The following is a 20,312-nucleotide window of genomic DNA, read 5'->3' on the forward strand; positions in this document are numbered from 1 at the left end:
AAATGTCTATATTGGGAGAGTTGATCCAAGAGGTATTAGGAAGCATTGCTATAACCATGTAACAGTGCTTCTTGCTATATGTTTATTGACATCCTCATTTAAAAAAAAATAAAAGTAAAAAAAAATGGTGCAATATGGAGCTAAAAGGGTGTTCAGGAAAACTGGAGGACTCATTTTCCAAAAGGAGACTAAGTAGCTCACTTAGCCTAGCAGAAAGATGTTTGAGAAATTATGATTGCTCTTTAAAATCAGAGAATAAACATCTCAGAGGAAGAAAAACTATTGATTTTTTTATGATAATCTTGGCAAATGAATGAATGTATGTGTGACCTTGCCATGAAAAAAATTGTTTGTGAGTTAGAAGAAGTTTTTATCAACCAAAGATTTGAGATGTCTCAAACCTCTTTTCATTAGGATTATCAGGGACAGGAAAAGGTTAACTTATTTTAAGATGGAACAGTTTTATTTCATTAAAAGCTATTATTGTGAGGTGGTTCGCTGTACATTCACGGGGTTCAATGACCAAAGAGGTCTCTTACAGGCATGTCACTTTGTTCTTTTGAAATGTGTGACATAAAAAAAACACCTTGCTTACAGAAAGTAAGTGCTTTAATGACTATAAGAGAAGTGTTTGATAATGTTGGATAGTTGTATATCTCATTTTGATAAATAAACAAAGGAGGAAATAATCTTTTTCCCAACTTAGATGAGTTTGTGTAACCAAAATAAGCCATTGATCTGTTGCACAGAAAAGACCACAGGGAAATTACTTTTTAAGGAATATAAAGGCTGTAAACTGATTAACACAGCAGTCCTGGGAATGGTGATGAATCAAAGTGATGAAATGGATTTTTACAGCCTTTGTGATCAGCTTTATTATATGCCTAATGTCAAAGATGAGGTTAGAACTTATCCTTTCTGTGACTTTCCATTTTCATTATTCATAACCAATGAAAATTCAGCATCCAAAACATTTCATCTGACAAAGGCAATTCCCACTGAAAGCTGTGTCTGTGTTCATGTATTTTGTAATATCAGTGTTACTGTTGATATTAATATTACTAGCTTTATTAGAGGAGTGCAGAAAGGAGCCAATCAAACCAGTGTCTAATTGCACAAAGCAATGTGTCAAAATCACAGAATAGTTGAGCCTGGAAGGGAACTCAGGAGGTCATCTGGTCCAACCCCCTGCTCCAGCAGGGACATTTAAAAGGCAAGGTAAGGGATTAGACAGACATGATAGGAAATGTAGACAGGGAAGTAGCAGAGTTTGAATAACTACCTGTGGTGGTTTTACCGTGCTAGGCAGCTGAACACCGCAACCACTCTCTCACTCCCCCTCCTCAGATGAGGAGGGGAAGAAGTAAAGGAAAGAACAACTCACGGGTTGAGATAAGGATAATTTAATTAAAGAGAAAAAATATTATTAAGGAAATATTATTATTAATTAAACAATTCAACTAAAGGGAAAAAAGGGCAAGGGGAAGAGGAAGGGGAAAGGGAATAACAAAACAAAACAAGTAAAGGCTATGTAGAAGTGCGGAGGAAAGAAATTGCTCTCTGCTTTCCACAAATGAGCGATGCTTGACCACGTCTTTGAAGCAGGGCCTCAACGCACGTAGACGGTGTTCGGGAGGAGGACAGATGTTTTCGCAACGAGAGCCCACCCCTCCCCTCTTCTTCCTTTTTCCACCTTTTATTGCTGAGTGTGACATCATATGGTATGGAATATCCCTTTGGTTGGTTTAGGTCAGCTGCCCTGCTGATGTTTCTTTCTCACTTTTTTGCCCACCCCCTAGGAGGGTCAGAGAGAGTCCTGATGCTGTGCCAGCACTTCTCAGCAGCAGACACAGCACCGGTGTGATACCACTGCTGTTCTAGCTACAAGTGCAGAGCGCAGCACTGCATGGGCTGCTGCAGGGAAAGGTAACATCCCAGCCAGACCCAGTACACTACCCAGTCTCCAAACTGGTGTCCATGGCTGCTCTGAACGCAGCCTCTGTGTGTGAGTGGAAACTGCTGCATCTCCCTTGTCACTGCCGTGTACGGGACGTGAAACTGGGAGGCAGAACCACATTGTCCAACACTTCAATTATATCAATAAATGCTGCCATATTGCTTTGCAGTCCTTATTTCAAACAAGTCGAACTGAGGGATATTTTTTGTTTCTGCAGCACCTTGCCAGTGTGCCTGTTTCCCTTCCCCAGACTTCATGTGGTGCTTCACAGGGCTGTAGCATCCCTCCTGCCTGAGAGCCGCTACACTTGGAACATATGCTGTCTTTGGCTCATTCCAGATATACCAGCTTCTTCCTATCTTGTTTTCATTTCCAATACTTTGACATCTCATTTCCCATATGCTGCCCTTGCTTTCTCCTGCTGTTTCTGTAAGTTCATCTGCACAGATGAGTTGCCACAGTTTAACACATTGGTGAAGCTGTCGTAATCCTGCAGGCCTTTAGTGATCAAAATGCAAGCTTAAACTTTCTAGATTAACCCTCTTTCATAACATAGGTCTAAACAGGTGGGAGAGGCAGATGCAAGTGTGCTGTTCCACAACCTGCTTTGCTCTAGAAGCTGTTCTCAAGCTCATACAGCCCATCTTTCACTAACCTGTTGTTACTCCACGTGCCTGGCCTCTTTCCAGTAGCAGGAATTTCAATGGGAGTTTCTTGGCTTGTGCTTGCTCTTTCTTTAATGCCTCTGAATATTCAGAACCACCAGACACGATATGATTGTTGTGCTCAAGCTGCATGCAAAAGAGGAAGGCAGGTGCATTTGCAGGGTTAAAAACAGTTAATAGCAGTAGCACTGTTGCTCAAGATCATTTTTAGTATTCAACAAAAGTGTATCATGGGCAAATTCACATCAGGCCTTTGAGTCGGAGGAATGATTCAGGACCTGCATTTGGAAGCCGGTGGTCTTTCCCCACCTCCTTCCCCTGAGGCCAGCAGGACGTGTGATGCTAAGCCAGCCCCAGGCACATGTTTTTTGCTACAGAGGTTCTGTGTGGCACATGATGACTATACCAGTTGTTGGGCTGTTGCAATTCAGGTTAGCAACACGTAAAACCATCTTGATGTGTTATCACCTGAAGGTGAAATGTTAAGGATGGCTTTACCTGTTTTCCTAGTCTTTGTCTAGATGTATATAGTCAAAGCATGCATCGGAACAACAGGCAATCTTGGCGAACATTTTGGCTGTGTTTACAGAGATGTGTATAGTTTGCAATAGGAAGAAGACACAGAATAAGTCAGAACATTTGAAGTTTGAGTTGAATACTGTTGTTTGAATCAACATGAATTAACATTAGTCCCTCAGTTCTTCTGACAGGTTGGTGTCTGTCCAAATGGTGACCAGCATCCTGATTGGCATTGGCATAGTCCCATAGCAATGAGTTACCTGGCTGGGCAGATTGCACCACAGCTTCTTGTAGCACTTGCCTGGCCAGCCTGCAGGTGTCCATGCCAGAAAATGTGGACCTGCAGCCTCCCACCTGAACCTTTCATCACTTAAAAGTCAGCTGGGGAGCAAGACTCTGTATTCCACATGTGTGAATGCCGTAAATAAAATACAGCTATTTTTTAAATAACTGTGCTTTGTCTTCTGCTTGGCAGCACAGGTCACTCTCGTTGGGGTTGTAGCCAAAAGGAGGTTTTGACAGCCCTCAGCATGACAGCACGGCTGTGTGGGGCAAGGGATGCTGCGGTGCCTTCATTGTGTTGTCCGTGCAACGCTGCAGCCTGGTGCCTGGTCCAGAGCAGTGCCTGTGCTAGAAGTCATCAAACTCGGTGGCAATAAGCTTTAGGAATCCCTAAAGAAGGACAGAATGAACATCAAGGTGTAGAAGCAAGACCATTTTGTGAATGTGGATTGTGTTTTGCTATGATTACTACTGTTTCTTGTAGTCCAGTAGTTGTGACATATAATGACCTGATAGAGCACAAGAAGAGCACAATTGCAGATAAAGTCTGTAAATCTGTTGAAATTGCCACCATTTTGGATCTCCTTCAACATTTAATCATTTGTTTCTTGGCTATGGTGCTACCTGCCATTTTGCTTTGTGTTATTTCAACTGAGTTGCTAAAAAGATGGAGAGATTCATTATCTCTGGGGACTTTTTCTTGGACCGAATAGTTTGAGTAGTTGGATAGTGATTTCCAAAGTATTGTGCTAGAAAAATTCAACAAGCCCTTGCAAACCACTGCCAGGGTATTATATCTTCATTTTCTTAAAAGCAACAATGTAAAATAAATGCTTTTAAGATGTGGAAAGGTACATCTAGGTTATTTAGATTTATTCATTAATTTTAGAAGAATGACAAATTCTGTCCAAAAAAGCTGACATCATTAGACAAAAACTTTGTCAGATATAACAGATGGGCTGGAGCAGCCCTTCCTGAAAGACTGGGGCAATCAAAGCTGTGATGCAGACAACCTGGCAGCTTATCCACAAGCTTTTTTTGGTTTTGATTGAGAGCTCCCAAGCCTGGCATGATCAATCTCCTCTGCTGCTGAATGAGCTGACCTGGGGCCTGAAGTGTTTTGAATCGTCTAAAGACCTGCTTGAAGGGGGCATTCTCCTTTTCTTCAAACATTAGACATAGTCACTTTACAAAAATTCCTGACTCTTTAAAGGAGGCGAGGGAGGAAAGTGAGGGCGTTAATTTGCTTCAGATCTGTACTGCGCATTTTCAGTATACATATGTCATAGAAAGATTAGTCTGGGTATTCTTTAATGTGGAAATGCCTCAGTTGTTTTTTTGTTCTTGATAGAACAACTTTATAGTTTTGACATTCTTGCAGACGATCCATATTAAAATCTTTTATATTTATCTGTCTCAGTTACTTTGTGTGGTTTTGTAATTGTGTTTATCTGCTTTTAAAGTACTTGCCTTAAAATTCCAAGGAGATGCATGTGCTTTTGTCATATTCTTTACATTTTAGAAAATAAATTAGGACTGCCAAACTTTGTCACTGACACTGCATTCCCCATAGGAGCTGCAGTATTTACTGTGGTTGTATAATATCACAGCCTGACCTTTTTCTGACACACAGTTTTCTCCCTGTCAGGAAGAAATTAAAAAGACTGCACTAATAGGCAGTTAGGGCTGCACAGGTTGGTATTAAAAATGTTCGTATTTAGTGCTTATCATAATCTATGCAAGTATTCTTCTAAATTTTTGAAATTGGATTGCTATGCCGTAATAAACATCCCCAGTGTTGCCCAGCAGCCAGGCTGTGTTAGCGTGTCATTTGGATTTGCAGATTATAAATTTCCGTTTTGTTTTCCACAGAAGTGAAATATGTTGTTTATTTATGGATAAACGGTGAGCTTCTAGCTGAGAGTATATAACCAGCAGGTGCAAAAACCAACTTGGAGCCATGTCGGGTGTGGAAGGTGCTTGTTTGTGTGAGTCTGGAAGTAGACCAACACTATTTCCAGTGATTCTTTATTCTTTGCTTTTTTAACTATCTATTATCAACGCAGTATACGTTGCTGCTGATGACTAGCAATTTCTGGCTTCACAGCATAGAACTGGATTTCAAGAAGATTTAGATGCGTAGAGTTAAAAGTGGCTTCATGAAGCCTTGTCTGGTTGAAGTAAATAGGAGTCTCATAGCAGGTGTCAGCGGGCCAAGTCTTGACATTTGTTGCTATTTTCCTACCTATAAGAAGAAAAAGAAAGGCAGTGTTGGGAGATCAGACACTGCCTGGATGCTTTTGGTGACTGGAGTAGTGCAGTATGATATAAGTTTTGACAAGCAGTTAGCAATTTAATTTAGAAAGCCTTAAGAAGTGAGGGCGCATGAACATTAGCATTTTAATTCCAATCACGTCTATGCTTCGTGAATCTCCATCTCCCCAAGATTCACACCGCTGTAGTGATCCCGGAGGATGCAATTCTTTGTTTCAGACAAAATGAGCCTGGAAGAGATGTTCCGGTCACCAGCAGGCAGGTCATCCACAGAGCCAGGCCTAAAACTTGAGCGGGTGGAGATACCAGGTCCTCAGTGCCAGCAGCTTTACTCTGGGGGTCCTCTCTTGCTGCACCCCAGGAGTTACTTGAATACCCTCAAATGGCAGCATTGGTGAGGAAGAGGAGCTGAGGAAGGGAACCAAAAGGATCTAAAGACCTTGCCCCAGCAGGGGAGTCAGTAACCAGCCACTGGTGCCGAAATTTATGACTGGTAGTGTCTCAACTGACTCAGGCACTTTCACAAGCAGTCAGCTGAACCTTTTGTCCATCATGGACATGTCCATCACGACCATCATTGTCCACCACTGGTTTGAAATAAAAATGTTTTATGCTTAGTGGTCCACATGTTTTTTATGCTAAAATATCTGAGAGTAACACATCTGGGCATTAAGACAGTGGGGTGGCATTTAAAGCAAGCTGCGTTTTGAGTAGGGGAAAAAAGAAATCTGAGCTTTTGACATTTTTGATGGTTATTACTGTGTGAAAGCCACAGGGCTGTTAGGTATGTGAGGGATTGAATATTCAGTATTGCAGACGGCACAAATTAACAGAAGAAGATGGAAAGTGCTTATGCAACATGAACAAAGCTATTTGCGTGTTTTCTTGGAGGTTTATTGAGCTCTCCCTGAGAACGCAGGAACAATATCTGTATTCATCTGATCTCTGTGAAAAACAATAGAAGGGTTCCTTTTTTTTTTTTTTTTTTTTTTCTTTTCATTTTGTTCATTTGAGTTATTTATGAGTTCTCATTTGTGTGGAATGGTTGATTCATCTTAAAATTAAACAGAAACTTCTGTCAAACACTCCTGTTTGGTGCAGATTCACATTCCTGCAACGTGGTGCTAACACATTTCAAAACAATCGTGTTCTGGCTAGACAGAAGTAATGCAGTGGAGAGTGTCAGGCAAGCTGGTGGCAGGGCATTTAAACTGCAAAACCTAAAACCAGGAGTCTGGGAGGATTGCTTGCAACGTGTTGGATGCCATAGATTAGTTCTGTGTGACCTTTAATGAGAGTGAAAACATATTCAATTTTTGAGCTGTCTTTCCCTAGACAGTACACTGAGTGCTGAAATCCCACGTTTTGGCAGAAAAAAAATAGAGCACAAAGCAGTGGCTGTGCGGATTTATTTAAATTAAAAATGCAAACCCCATTTCTAGCAGAACGTGACTGACCATTGGAAATACAAACAACCAAGGCAGTGGCAATTCACCTCTTGCTGTCCTTCAGCCAAAACTTCAGTCAAGCACAGGCTGTACCTTGGTGATGCCTGATTTCCTGGAGTAATTGGGTGTCAGTTTGTGGCTGCATATGCAGGAGGTCACTCTTGATATTTGTTACAGTCTCTTTTGATTTACAGTCAGGAAGTACAATATGAGCCAAGTTCAAATCAGTGGTGTCTGTCTTGCAGGTACTACAGCGCTACAATTTTGCAGATGTCGGGAGTTCAAGATGACAGGCTGGCGATCTGGCTGGCTGCCCTCACAGCCTTTATAAACTTCATTTTCACTCTCGTGGGAGTCTGGCTTGTTGAAAGGATGGGTCGCCGGAAACTCACACTCGGCAGCTTAACAGGTGAGTGCTTTGTCAGTAAATTGGATAGGCCTCATGGTAACCCAAGTAAAATGAAGATAAAGTTTCAAGTGCTAATTTTATCAAAGTAATCCTCTTCAAACTAATGATGTTGACCCCTGTCTCCTTGCTGAAATCCTGTAGGTTTTCAAGAATAGTAATACAGTACCACGGCTAAGAGCTAGTTATAAAAATAGAGGTTTAGCATCTTATTTTTTTCAGGTGCATTTTCTTCTTCAATCTATGTTTAACGATGTCTTTACTTAGCTTGTTATACTTTTTGTTTGTTTGTTTTGGTGTAAGGAATCAAATGCTTGGAACTTCACAGCTGGTTAGTTTTTAGATTTCATGTACATCTGCGATATGCAATTTCTGGCTCATTAATGTGAATTCAGAACATTTTATTAAGAACCACTGAAGAAAGCATATTACACAACCATTGAAGTATATTTTAAAAAGTAAAGCAGTTCTTTGCAGTTAGTTCAAATGCAATACAGTCAGTGCATTACCTGCATTAATGCGACTGTAATTGGTCTCTTGCATGAGGGACAAAATCACAGAATTCCAAATTTCCGCATTTTGTCCAAACATTCAAACACTGTAACTCAGTGATGCAGCCACCTCTTAGGAGCTGGAAGGGCAGAGCTAGCAGTCTTGCCTGCACTCAGCAGAATCCTGCTGCTTACCTGGCCCATGCCTTTCTAAGTGCCAGTTCTGGCTGAAGCCCTCTGCAGCAGGTACTTGCCCCTGGCTGAACATCTGAAAAGTTCAGGAATTTCCAAGACCAGGGTTTGGAAGAAAAGAGAGAAGTGGTTCCGGCTCCTGTTGGAGTAATGTTCACAGCTGTTTATCTGGCAAGGTCTAATGTCTCCATATCTCATTCTGTTGTCCCTGCCAGGGACCCAGACTTGCTGTTGATGTGACCCAGCAGAGAGGGGACCACCTGCCAGGCCGCTGCCCATCTGCAGACCCCCAGGGACAGCAGTCAGTCTGCCCTCACAGCATTGGAATGCATTTGTGTAGGCCCAACGCTGGCTGCAGTGTTGTCTGTGGTTCAATTGCCCAAATTGGTGAATTAAAAAATGCGCTTTGGAGTCAGTTTGGTGTTTTTAAGTTATTATGAATCTGTATTTGATACCATCTTGATTTGGAGTTGAGAATCCTGAAGTGTTTTTAGGCTCCTGAACTTTGATCTAAGTTCAGAAATGTGGTCACAACGGGAGAGTAGTGCTGTACAGAGTCCTGTACAGAGTCCTGTACCATTCCCTGTACCCAACACCTTTTCCCTGTGGAACATGTGTGTTTTCCTGTCTTTCTGGGAAGTGCAAGCCTCATGACATTCTCCCTAGACTTGTTTTGTGGGTGCTGCCTCTCATTTATACTCTATTGGAATGGAGTATTTACGCATTAGGCCCTCATACCTAATATGTGTGGCCAGCCCCTCGAGGGTTCATTGCTTGTCTGGAACCCCCGTATAGGTTTCATTTCCTCACAGACTTTCCATACAATCACAGAACTCCTTTCTTTCTGGCTCTCATTGACATATTCAAAGGTTATAAGTTTGAAATGTAGATGCTAATGTGTCTTGTAAAGCATGAGTCATGGAACAGATGAGAAGATAGAAATAAGACACAGAACTAACAAAGGAGAATAGTGCAGTTAAAGGTCATTTGTTTATGATATCTGGACACAAAGTAATTATTAATAATCCATGTTCCTTGTTCTGTGGTCAGTGGCCCACTGTCTCCCTGCAGCATCACTTGGTCCATGCTGTGTTCCTACTGTGCTCTTTATCCTATGATCTCTGCTTTAGGGAAATAAAGCACAAATAATAACAATAATGAAATCAAGTCATCTTTCTGTGCTATTTAATTATTATTATTATTATTATTTTTTTTTATGCAAGGGTTGACACAGACTTAGGTAGTGGTGAGTATGATGTGCTTTACTCAGCAAAAGGGCTAAAACGGTAATTATTGAATCTGCTGATGGATTTATTTTCAATAATGAGTTTTCTCATGTAATAAACTTATATTTTAATGCACTGTTTTGGTCTGTGTTTCTAAGGAAATTGACCTTCACATGGAGTTATTACACTGGCTGCTTTTCTTGTCTTTGGAGAAGCTGTATATACCCCTGTTTCCCGTTATATAAAATGAGGGTAAAACTACTACCTTTGCCTGCTGCTGCAAGTTTATACTGGCAACAGTTCTTCATCTTTCTTTTCCCCTTTTTCTTCAGTTTGTTTCTTTCTTCAAAGTTGTTCATTTTGAAATGTGGAGTGTTTGACAACTACAGTATCCATTTTATTTGTGTTTTCCTTTTACTGTTTCAGATACCAGCAATTTGAAATCATGGTGCTAGTTGGGCATTTGACAATTTTTATCTCTGTAGCAGAGAGGATCTAAAATATCTTTGGGATATTTACCTTTTTTCATCTCAGTTAATGGCATACTGTAATTATATGTTTTTGTTAATTTTAGACAAACTTTCCACAGAATGACAACATATAATAAGCTTCATTCACCAGTTTTATATACTCTGTACTTTTCCAAAGAAATAAAACATTTGCAGAGGTACTGTAACTACGTGCTAGTGTGTTTGTTTATCTTGAAAGACAGGCAAGGCATATTTAGAATGAATATAAATAAGATTATAGGTCCTGTCTAAATATATTTGCTGTCTGGTTTATGGCATTTTGAAAATACAGTAAATACAGAAAGTACAGTAGATCTAGTACAGTATCATGCCCACCCAGAAAACTGGGACTGTCAGCATGCCTAGTAGTCATAGCAGTACGAAACCCAATTTAAAATAAATTGAAATTACATTTTATGATGGATAGGTGCTTTCTCACAAGTAGTTTGTAACTGAGTTTAAGATCATAGTTGCCTCGGTCTAGGTAAATGTGTGATCCAATAATCTTGAGTTCATGCATATTCATGCCTATTAGCCATGGCTGCTGCACAGACACGTTCATGATATCTTGGTGCTTAAGATATTATTTATTCCTCAGAAAAAAATAATCATACACTTGATGGGTTTGCCTGCTAGGAAACTTGTTTTTCCCTTTAAGAGCACCACCCTGACCCACCCCCAAAACTACCAAAACAGTAAAAACCAACAAGTATGAAACATGTACGAGAATATGTAATTTCTCAAAGAGTGGCAAGAGTGATATGCTATATTTTTAATGCAGTGGCATTTTTAAAGATTTGCACAGAAGCATTGTTGAGAATTTCTAACATACAGAGCAAAGGGTTGCTGAGGAGTACTTTTAATTGAATAAAGCATTCTTCATTTGCCCTTAACCATTAAGCTATATCTTTGCACACTTCTAAATGTGTGCAGCCTTCCAACTGGGATGTGCTTCAGCTGTGCATGAGTCTATTTTTGTGTGGTAATGGGAAATATTATTAAATAGTAACCAACTTAAAAATGCAACTATAACTAGTTTTGTATTTTTAGTGTTGGTTGTCTATACATCAGGATATACATGATCTGTGGGACCTCTCAAAAGGTGCCACATAAGTAGCGAGTATACAAATAGATACAGGGGGCAGAATTAGATGCCTCATCATGTAGCAAGGTGTAAATGTTTCAAGATGTCCAAGTTTGGGTTAGTTGCAGTACTCATAGTGATGAGTTATATTAATTTCATTAAAATGATACAGCACATTCTATGTGTGTGACAAATCAGGTAGAAAAACTATGTAGTGCTCTAGTAATGACCTGTTTTACAAAATATGAATCCTGTCCATGCACAAAGAATTTGCTGGGGTCAGGAGCTAACAGATGGAGATTTGTTACGTCTGCTGTTTGAAACAAGAAATTCAGAAATTGCAGTTGCACATTTTGGTGGCATTTGTATGAAAAGTCAAATTTCTCTCATTTCACAAAGGCAGGAAGAATTGATGAAACAGCTGATGCTATTTTCTATTTTACAGGAAAGCCTGCAAGTCTGGTAGTGGGAGGAAGTGTGATGATTTAAACATTGCTATTAAATTTTACCTTTGCAGCATTATTTTCAACACTGAAGAAGAATATATCAGTTCATTCATGCAGTCTTCAATTCCACATGCCACAAAATAGTCTCGACCTGTTAATTTAATATCTGGACATTAAACTGAATGTATTTGACTTTAACATCTAACCTAATTCAAGATGGGGATGTAGCAAAGGGTATTTTTCTTAGATTCTCATCACAACTGCTCAGTGTAATGGCGAATGCTGTATGCATAATAATGGGGTGCCTTGCTTTCCCGAGCATAGCTCGGTTCAATAGAGAATTATTTCATGTTCTCTGGAGGGGAGTATCACATTGTTCTTTATCTGTATTTTTAGGTACTGCTGTAGCACTCATTATCCTAGCTTCGGGATTTTTGCTATCAGCTCAGGTCTCGCCAAGAGTCACACTTAATCCACCAGATCCTTCACATCAAAACTCTACCTGCACAAAATACAGGTGAGATTTCATGATCATTCATCCAGTCTTCTTGAAGATTTTTTCCAGTTAATTGGGTATTACAACTTCATGCAAGTAATGGACAAGTATTCACACAGTCCAGTACAAGGGACTAAGTTAAATACCTAAAGTTAAAATCTTTACTTTCTTCAATAGAGAAAATTTGATTTCTTCCTTAAATGCTCTGAATACTCCTTTGAAGTTTCTTGGATTAAATAAGGCAGTTAAGCACCAGACTACACACTTGAGATCACCTCTGTTATATCAGACCTGCTGCAATTTATAGCAGACACAGTTTGGAATATTTTAAAAGTAATTTGTAAATATACGTGCTGTTACTAGTCTACTCATAGATTTGTCATGTATAACAGCTACGAATTGTTCAAAAAGATGTGTTCCTTGCCTTTTTTTCACTGAGCAAATAGTAATAATAATAATAATAAATCTTTAGAACAATGGTAGTTAGAAACAAATGTGATTTTTGGACTTTTTTCTCCTGCAGCAGGTACAACATTCCTTTTGTATACAGTTGTGGTTTCAAATAATATTACTTCTAAGGTGTTAGGAATGTGCTGTTTTCTATATTTTGTGTGTTTTTATTCTTGTGTGAGTGTTCTTAGCAGACTGGAAGACACCAGTGCCCTAATTGAGAGAAGGGTGGCTACATGGCTGAAGAAATTCTTATTTGTATTCAAAATCTGTCCTGCATGTGCTGGTTGTAGACGTAAATATCAAGAAATGAGCAGTAGGCATCTAGTTTCTTGGAGGTATTGGTTAGAAATATGGTTCATGGCTTCTCATATGACAGAGCATTGTCTCTAAAGAGGTGACATTTTACAGACCCTGGGGAGAGGATGGAAGGTTTTCAAAAGAGTGTAAACAGATGCTAATAACCACAGCATTAGATACTACTAGATAGAGAATTGCAACTTGCAAAAACTATGTTTTTCCTTCTTTTCCACTGCAGTGTCACCTATATTGCTATTTTTGAGATGTGCCTATTCATCTGTTTCAAATGGCAAGTAGAATAATTAAAGGATGAAAAGGTGGAAATAGCTTTTAAATGTTCTTGTTTAAGATGATGTTAATAGCAAGATGTCAAAAGGATTTGCCTAGGACTTAATTTAACTGTTTGGTTGGGATGTCTGTAGACAGCTGATGTACCATTTTCAGAACTCATTATTTGTTATCTAATGAACCTAGATGACTATATAACCTGAAATAGTATATAAAACTGCATAGAAGAAATATGGCTAGCTCACCTTAAGGAGTATAGTAAATTTTTGGACACAGTTTTCATTTTCCAGTTAACCGCAGCTAGTCAGGAAGGAAACTTGGATTTACTGTGGCTTACTCAACATGTACTTCTGGACAAAACCATGAAAAATTAAAGCAAGTATTTCTAGGAAAGACATGTTATTTAGTGAATTATTGGAATGCTTTAACCTGTCGTGACATGGAAGAGGGCAAAAGCAAATATGATAGAAATTCAAAGTGTCTAACAAAGAGCAATAAAATAATTTAAATATTTTCACTTGGGAGTATTTTGAAAAAGAAAGAATTCTCTTAGTTTAAAGATAAAAGTGAACATGTAGGGGGAGTTAAGTTAATGGCAGTGGTCTCTTGCTTTTTTATCCATGGTTTAGCTCGCTTTGGTGTAACTGCTGGTATCTTACATTGCTTAGCACTGTGCCTTGCAAGCCTTGAAGAGGTGTCAGAAATCTCTAAACCTGTGTGCAGCATGGTCAGCTCACAGTATGGGGATGTTTCTAACTATAACTTCCCTTTGTCTCTGCCAAAATGTATTTACAAGTTAAAAAGAACATCGTCAAAATGTATTTTACTGACAGAAGTTTTGTGATACGGTGTGGAGTAAAAATGCTTTGTATGTTTGCAGATCTGTTGGGTTAGAGTAAGCGTGGGTGTCCATAATGGAAGCCTCGAACTACTACAAACAGTCTGTTTGTTTGTTGTTCCTTTGATCCGTATTCCTCTGCACAGATTAATTTCTGCTGCTGGAATAACAATGAAGATAGAACAGACTAACAAATCAAGAACACAGCCACTCTTCTGAAAAATGCATCCAGGGTTTGAATGCTATCTTCTGAAAGAGCCGTGCCATGCAAACAGATGCATGTTTTTTGTTTGTTTGTTTGTTTGTTTGTTTGTTTTCAGAAAGAAAACCAGTAAGACACATTGCAAATATCAAGTAAAACATTTTCACTTGGTGTAAAGAAGCAAAATATCATAGATGAGCAACAGTCAAAAAATAATCTGTATATCCATGAAAAAAATCAAATGTAATCCTTATTCATAAGTCCATCATGGAAGTAGTGCAAATCCAGCAGGATCCTTGAGCACTGAAAGTCTCTTTGCCTCCTCAAGGTGGCCCTGGGTGGGTGTCTCACTGTGGAAAAGCAAGGTGAACACTCGCCTATGTACTACCCTTAAATCAAACTTTATTTTGGCACTCAATGCAGGTAAGGTTGTACAGGTGTTTGCAGTGTGTGACCACCTTTCTTTGATCTTCAGTGGAACTGCTGTGATCTGTTACTTATCCTCAATGCCACAGAAAAATTCAGAGGTAAATTCAGGAGTACAAAACAGCATCATTCCAAAATTTGTCATCTGAGAAATTAAAAGATGAGCTAGCTATCCCAGTTGTTTTCCTGTCTGCTCAAAGGTCCGTAAATATGCTCCTGTTTTTATGGGGGACCTGCCTGCTTCTAGAAAGAGGTCAAGTCTAGGGGACATGCAGTAACAAATCAAAGGTGTGACCATCCGACCCCACCTTGCTTTGGGAAAATGATCTATCTGTGGACAGTAGCCATTGTCCCATTTCCTCATATTCTTGGCCTTTTTGTCTTCTTTCATTCAAGTGTCAGCCTCTTTTACTGTACCACTTCAGATTTGGTCAGCTGTACAAGACATAATGTGAACTTGTTCTGATTAAGTAATGCTTCTATGTGGAAATGGTATGTTTTGCATCAATCTCAGGTTAACCCTGAGGCTCATACCCTAGGGAAATGATACCTGTACAGAACTTCCTCAGGTTTCTTCCCCATCTGATTGTCTTCAGAGTTCGATTAAAACAATCCAGGCAGCACCAGCTGGGCTGGGCACACAAGGATTCCCTTGTTCATTTTTGAATTAGTCACCCTCACATGATTTGTGTTCCTGAGCTCATTGGCCACTTACTTGCACACCGAGATGAAGACACCAGTGCTTAGCGCTGATACACATCATATTCGAGATAGCTAATAGACAGAAATGGGTATTTTCTTTATGGATTTAGCAAAAGTGTTTTATTATGACCAGTAATGAAAAACTCAGCCCAGAAACTAAAACTGGTTTTACTGTATTAAATAGCTTTAATATACATAGAATAAGTAAATACTCTATTAATAGACAATTTAAGATAGAGATTAAGTATATTAGTTATTGTACTTTATTTTTCTGAGTTAACTCATTAACTATCTGAGTTATCTGCAAGCTGGACATCAGGATTCTTCATACTGTTACTATATCACAGAAGCAGTATTTTTTATAATATGATTCTCATTTTATGTTTCCAGTGTCAAAGTGGCTGAGCTAGTGGTCATTCTGATAACTCAGAATTGCAATAATAAGTATAGTAATGTGTTGCTGCTATTAAGTTCAGAAGATGATGAATATGTAAAGAGAGAAACTTTTCAGAATAATTTTGCCAGCTCTTAAGAAACGTAATTAAGATTCTGATAGTTTATGCTGTAGAACCCTAGAATGATCTCAATATAGTCATGTAATGTATTAAGTAGATAGTAAAGATATATCAGTTGGTAATGCTTTTCCTTTTGCTGCTGTCTTATTCCTGTCAATCAAAACTTGTCATTTAAATTAGAAATCATAAGGAACAGGACTATGTCAGTTACATGCACCTTTAATTTGAATAGAATTTGAGGAAAAACCTCCCCTCATCAACTTAAATACAAAAATCTGAAGAGCTACTCATCTAAAGTATAAATTCAGAAAAAAAAAAAGAAAAAAAAAGAAAAAAAAAAAAAAAAAGAAAAAGATCGTCTAAGACAAGAGATGATTGATATTTATGTGCAAGTGGATCAGGATGCTTTTTATGCAGTGTCAGCATCCAGCACACAATCTGCTGTCAAGGTGCTTATGGTAGAGATGTAGCCTTGAAGACCTGAGCACTTAATCAAAGTGAGGTTTGTGGAGAGTGGTTTCCTCTATTGGAGTATTGTAGGTAGGAAAACTGGATGAGCCATCGGAGTACTCCTCAGGCCTAAAGCAGAAGTGGCAAGCACCAAGAAGCTGAGAACAGTTGCTCCATATAAATTGCGTTGCTTACTTCAGGCATTAGAGCCTCTGGAAAAGAGGGTTTTAAAGAAGGTTTGGAGAGAACTAATGTATTTGTATGTGGCTGGCATATCAAGATGAGTACGTATTTAAAACTCATCTGAAACTTTCCTGAGGAACAGGTCACTGAGTAACAGTCTCAGTGGACTAGGTGGAGCAGGAGCCTGATCTGAAGATGCGAAGTATTGATTGTACAGGAATGTAACTGTGACTTAGATCTGTTCAAATACCTGTGTGGTGAGATGCAGGACGACACATGGAGTGCGAGTCTTGTGATTATAAAAGGTAGCTTTTCCCAATGGACATCAGTGATCAGATGCACAGGTTACCTAAAGGACTGTCAGTAGAGCCCAGCAAACAAGCTTTTGTAGTTTGGTTTCTTGCAGTAGCAGGAAAGTGCTCCTGAAGTCCTGTTGGGTTTTTCTCATTGTTAAATGTCATATTTCCTGTGTCCCAGATACGACAGCGTGAAGTAGTACCTTGCCGTTCCCAGGTATTTTAACTACTTAAAGCATCCCCCATATTCTTTGCAGGGTAATATTTAATCAGCATTTAATAGTTAGCTTTTGGAAGCAACACAGGAATCATCAGAAGAATAAGGAAGTATCTGATTTTGTGCCTGAGGTGCAGTGAAGCTTGCTCAAACAGCACTAGGCCTCAAATACAAGCATGAGACAGTTTTAAACAAGGTCCTAATAGCTAACTGAATTGGAGTTTGTGTATAAAAATGAAGTAAGGGAGGTAGAGGATTGTGTGCATAACCAATTTTGAGAGCAAAGAGTAAACATGAGGGCATGCCAGGTAAGATCAAAGATCCATCTAGCCTAGAACATGTCTCCAGTGTGACAAACAGCAAGCTGGGAAGAGTAGAAACGAGCACAATCAAAGTGACATTGCCTTCCAGCCTGTGGTGATTTGCAGCTTGTGTTCTCTTTGGTGGCATTTGCTAATCCTCAAAAGATACTACAAGGCCCTTCTGTCCCTACATCAGGCATTTCCTGCCTAAGATGATATTTTATGTAGAACTGCCACAGTTCAACAAGGAAAACATTCAGAATTAGGAATACTTGCATCATGCAGAGCAGGAGTGGCGGGTTCGGCAGGACTCAACAGTACAACTTCTTTTATGGAGAAGACAGTCAGTCAAGGCACGAGCAAAATGTCTTGCACATTGTGAGCATGTCAGATTTTCATGTATAGCTGCTACTTCACATACACAGGCTGATTGTGCAGCATGTGCTTGGTGTGACTGATGAATCCAATACAAGTGGAAAGAGTACATCACCGTGAAACTTCTTTATTTGTGAATATATTCTTACCCTGAGAGGCTGTTGCTTCTGGAAAAGAACTATGTGGTCCACAATATATTACCAACCTCGGTTTGTATTTCCATAAGTGGATAATGGGAATATATTAATATAGTTTCCATAATTGGATAACAAAATACATAAGGCAAAGTTGAAGGTTCCTAGAAGTGAGGCAAAAGTGAAAATTCATAAATGTTCGAAATTAACAATTCAGAAATCAAGGTTCAGCCTAAAAAAATATACAATAATCTGACAGAAAGAGCAGCAGCACTTACGGAACAAAGGCATTGGACACAGGTCTTTTACCACTAAAGCACTCAACAAAAAGTGGCAAGGTACAATTTGCAGCTCAAATTAAGAGTTCCCTGAGAATTGAAGGAAAGCTGTATTTACAAGGTCATTTTATAAATGTAGTACACAAAACACAATGGCAATCCAAATGTAAGTGTGGAGTATTCTAAACAGCGGGGGGAGAAGCAATTGTGAACCTTTCATTGGCATCTGGAGGGTCAATTCAGCAGGACAGATTTTATTCAGTCTTTTTAGAGACTGCACCAGAGGCTACTAAACTACACTGTTAGGAAGAAAAGAACCCAAAATTTCAGTATCAGGCAATATGGGTACAGCTAGCCGATTAATAATGCATTTATACACTTCAGTTCTCTCTGAAAGAGGAAGGAATTGTCATCTTTGGGATCAACCTGTAACCTCGGAAAATGTTCACGGGGCAGCCTGCTCCAGAGCAGAGCACCCTGAAAGCTGGTGGTGCTCGGGCTGACAAGAAATTACCAGCACTTGAAGTTAGTGCTGTCAGGCTTTTTAAACGTCAGATATTCCCAATTGGTCAGATGAAAAGAATATAAGAGCCTTGACTGAGTTGGCAGCCAGAGTGGGGAATTGCAAGCTTGGGGATATCTAGTCTCCTGACTGTCCATCACTTTGTCAGTAAACGTGCTCTGACAATGAAACAGAATCCCAGAAATCCCTTTACGTGGCACTTCCCAATACACTGAGGGGCCAGGATACTGAGGCTTCTGTTCTGTAGACTTCATTCAGCTGAGATGCAAAGAAGCTGGACATCTTGGGACTTCTGGAGCCTTCTCTATTCGTTGTTCCTCCTCTCCACAGGCTGAAGCACCTGAAGTCTAGACACTTGCCTTCTTGTGTTGCCTAGGAGCCCAGCTGTGAGGGAGCCAGGCACATTGTAAAACCTTCCTGCTGTAATGCTGCCTGGTTTCATCAAAATCAAATCATCTCTGCCAGATATTTCAGTCTTGATGAATTGACAGGCTGATTGAGAACCATCCTGTCTGGGAATTTTCAGCTGGCTCTTCACAAAGGAACCTGTTTGCAAGACACTACCTCGTAGCCTTAACATGGGTATCAATATTTTATTGCAAAGAGCAAGAAACACATTTGCTTCCTATAATTGCATGCAAATATCCTTCTTAACATAGACATCCTGGGTTATTCTGGCATGGAGCTTTCAATGCCGTAATGGATCTGCAGTGTACATTTGAATACGTAGCAGTATTTCTATTTTCTATTTCATTATTCTGACATATAGTTGGGCATATCTGGGTAGCATAGATAAGAAGGTACATTTCAGGACAGGAAGGAGATCTGTAGTTGATAGTTACATATCAGTAAGTATTATATGTGCATTTCTTTTCCTGGTATATTGTGCATCCTGATTTGTCTACATCACTCTGAGCATATATGTAAGAATATGTGATCAAGTTCAAATTGATTAAATATTTCTATTTAGCAAATAGGAATGGGGCTTAAGTGAAGAAGAGCATAAGCCTCAAACTAATACATGTTTTATTTCCACTTTAATTTTTGGAGAAAGAGATATAGGGCTTCAGCACAGTATTTTTTTTCTTTGTTTTTAAATTGCTTATTTTTTAAAAAAAACATTCCCTGCTTATTTCAGTCTGCATCTTCAGAAAACATTGCTCATTATTAACTGATACAGATTTGTTTACTTTTTTATGAAACAGTTGTATTGATTCTATGTTAGAATTTTGGAGGAAAGAAATCCATTGTTCTCCATCTTGGAAAAAATGATGACTATCTGCCTTGTCAAATCAACGTAAAAAATATATCCATGCTAAAACAGAGCATGGAAGAAAACTGGATCATCTGGACAGCAACAACCTCACCGAAATCTGCTGAGAATTAGATTTGAAAGGGCTTTAAGTCTTTCTGTATATTAACACCTAGGTTTGTTTCCTCTGACATAAATTGGTTTTGTCTCCTAAAGTCAAATCCTGAACACCCTATATTGCTAACGATAAAAAATCTTCACACAAACATAAAGGTTTTTTAAATATTTGTCATTTAACTTTTCAATCTGAAAGACAAGCTTCAGAAAAGCTGTGGAAAATAACCAAACTGTGGAAAATAATAATTTTAAATTACTTAAGCTGTTATGAGTAACTATAACCTCTGACATTTGGCATCACATGAAATGCAGTAACCTTTATTATGTCAAACACCAACTACAAAACACAGTTATGCATATTCAATAAAGCCTGAGGAGCAGCTGAACTAACAGCCCTATAGACAGACACTGGGATCAATAGTCACATTTTTGATTTTTTACTGGACTGCTGGGTGGGAAAGGAGGAATA

At 39.1% G+C, this 20,312-nt stretch overlaps 1 protein-coding gene across 2 annotated transcripts in view; it reads left to right on the forward strand.

The window, feature by feature from the left end:
* The window catches only part of SLC2A13 (solute carrier family 2 member 13), a 159,088-nt gene that overhangs the window by 106,277 nt on the left and 32,499 nt on the right, over positions 1-20,312 (forward strand). For both annotated transcript variants that reach the window (XM_035322975.1, XM_035322965.1), the window contains exons 5-6: positions 7,391-7,554; positions 11,896-12,016. In XM_035322975.1, the coding sequence (XP_035178866.1) occupies positions 7,391-7,554; positions 11,896-12,016 (285 nt within the window). The remainder of the gene's footprint in view (positions 1-7,390; positions 7,555-11,895; positions 12,017-20,312) is intronic.

The sequence above is a fragment of the Oxyura jamaicensis genome, chromosome 1, assembly GCF_011077185.1.
Source record: "Oxyura jamaicensis isolate SHBP4307 breed ruddy duck chromosome 1, BPBGC_Ojam_1.0, whole genome shotgun sequence".
In the NCBI taxonomy this organism is placed as follows: domain Eukaryota; kingdom Metazoa; phylum Chordata; class Aves; order Anseriformes; family Anatidae; genus Oxyura; species Oxyura jamaicensis.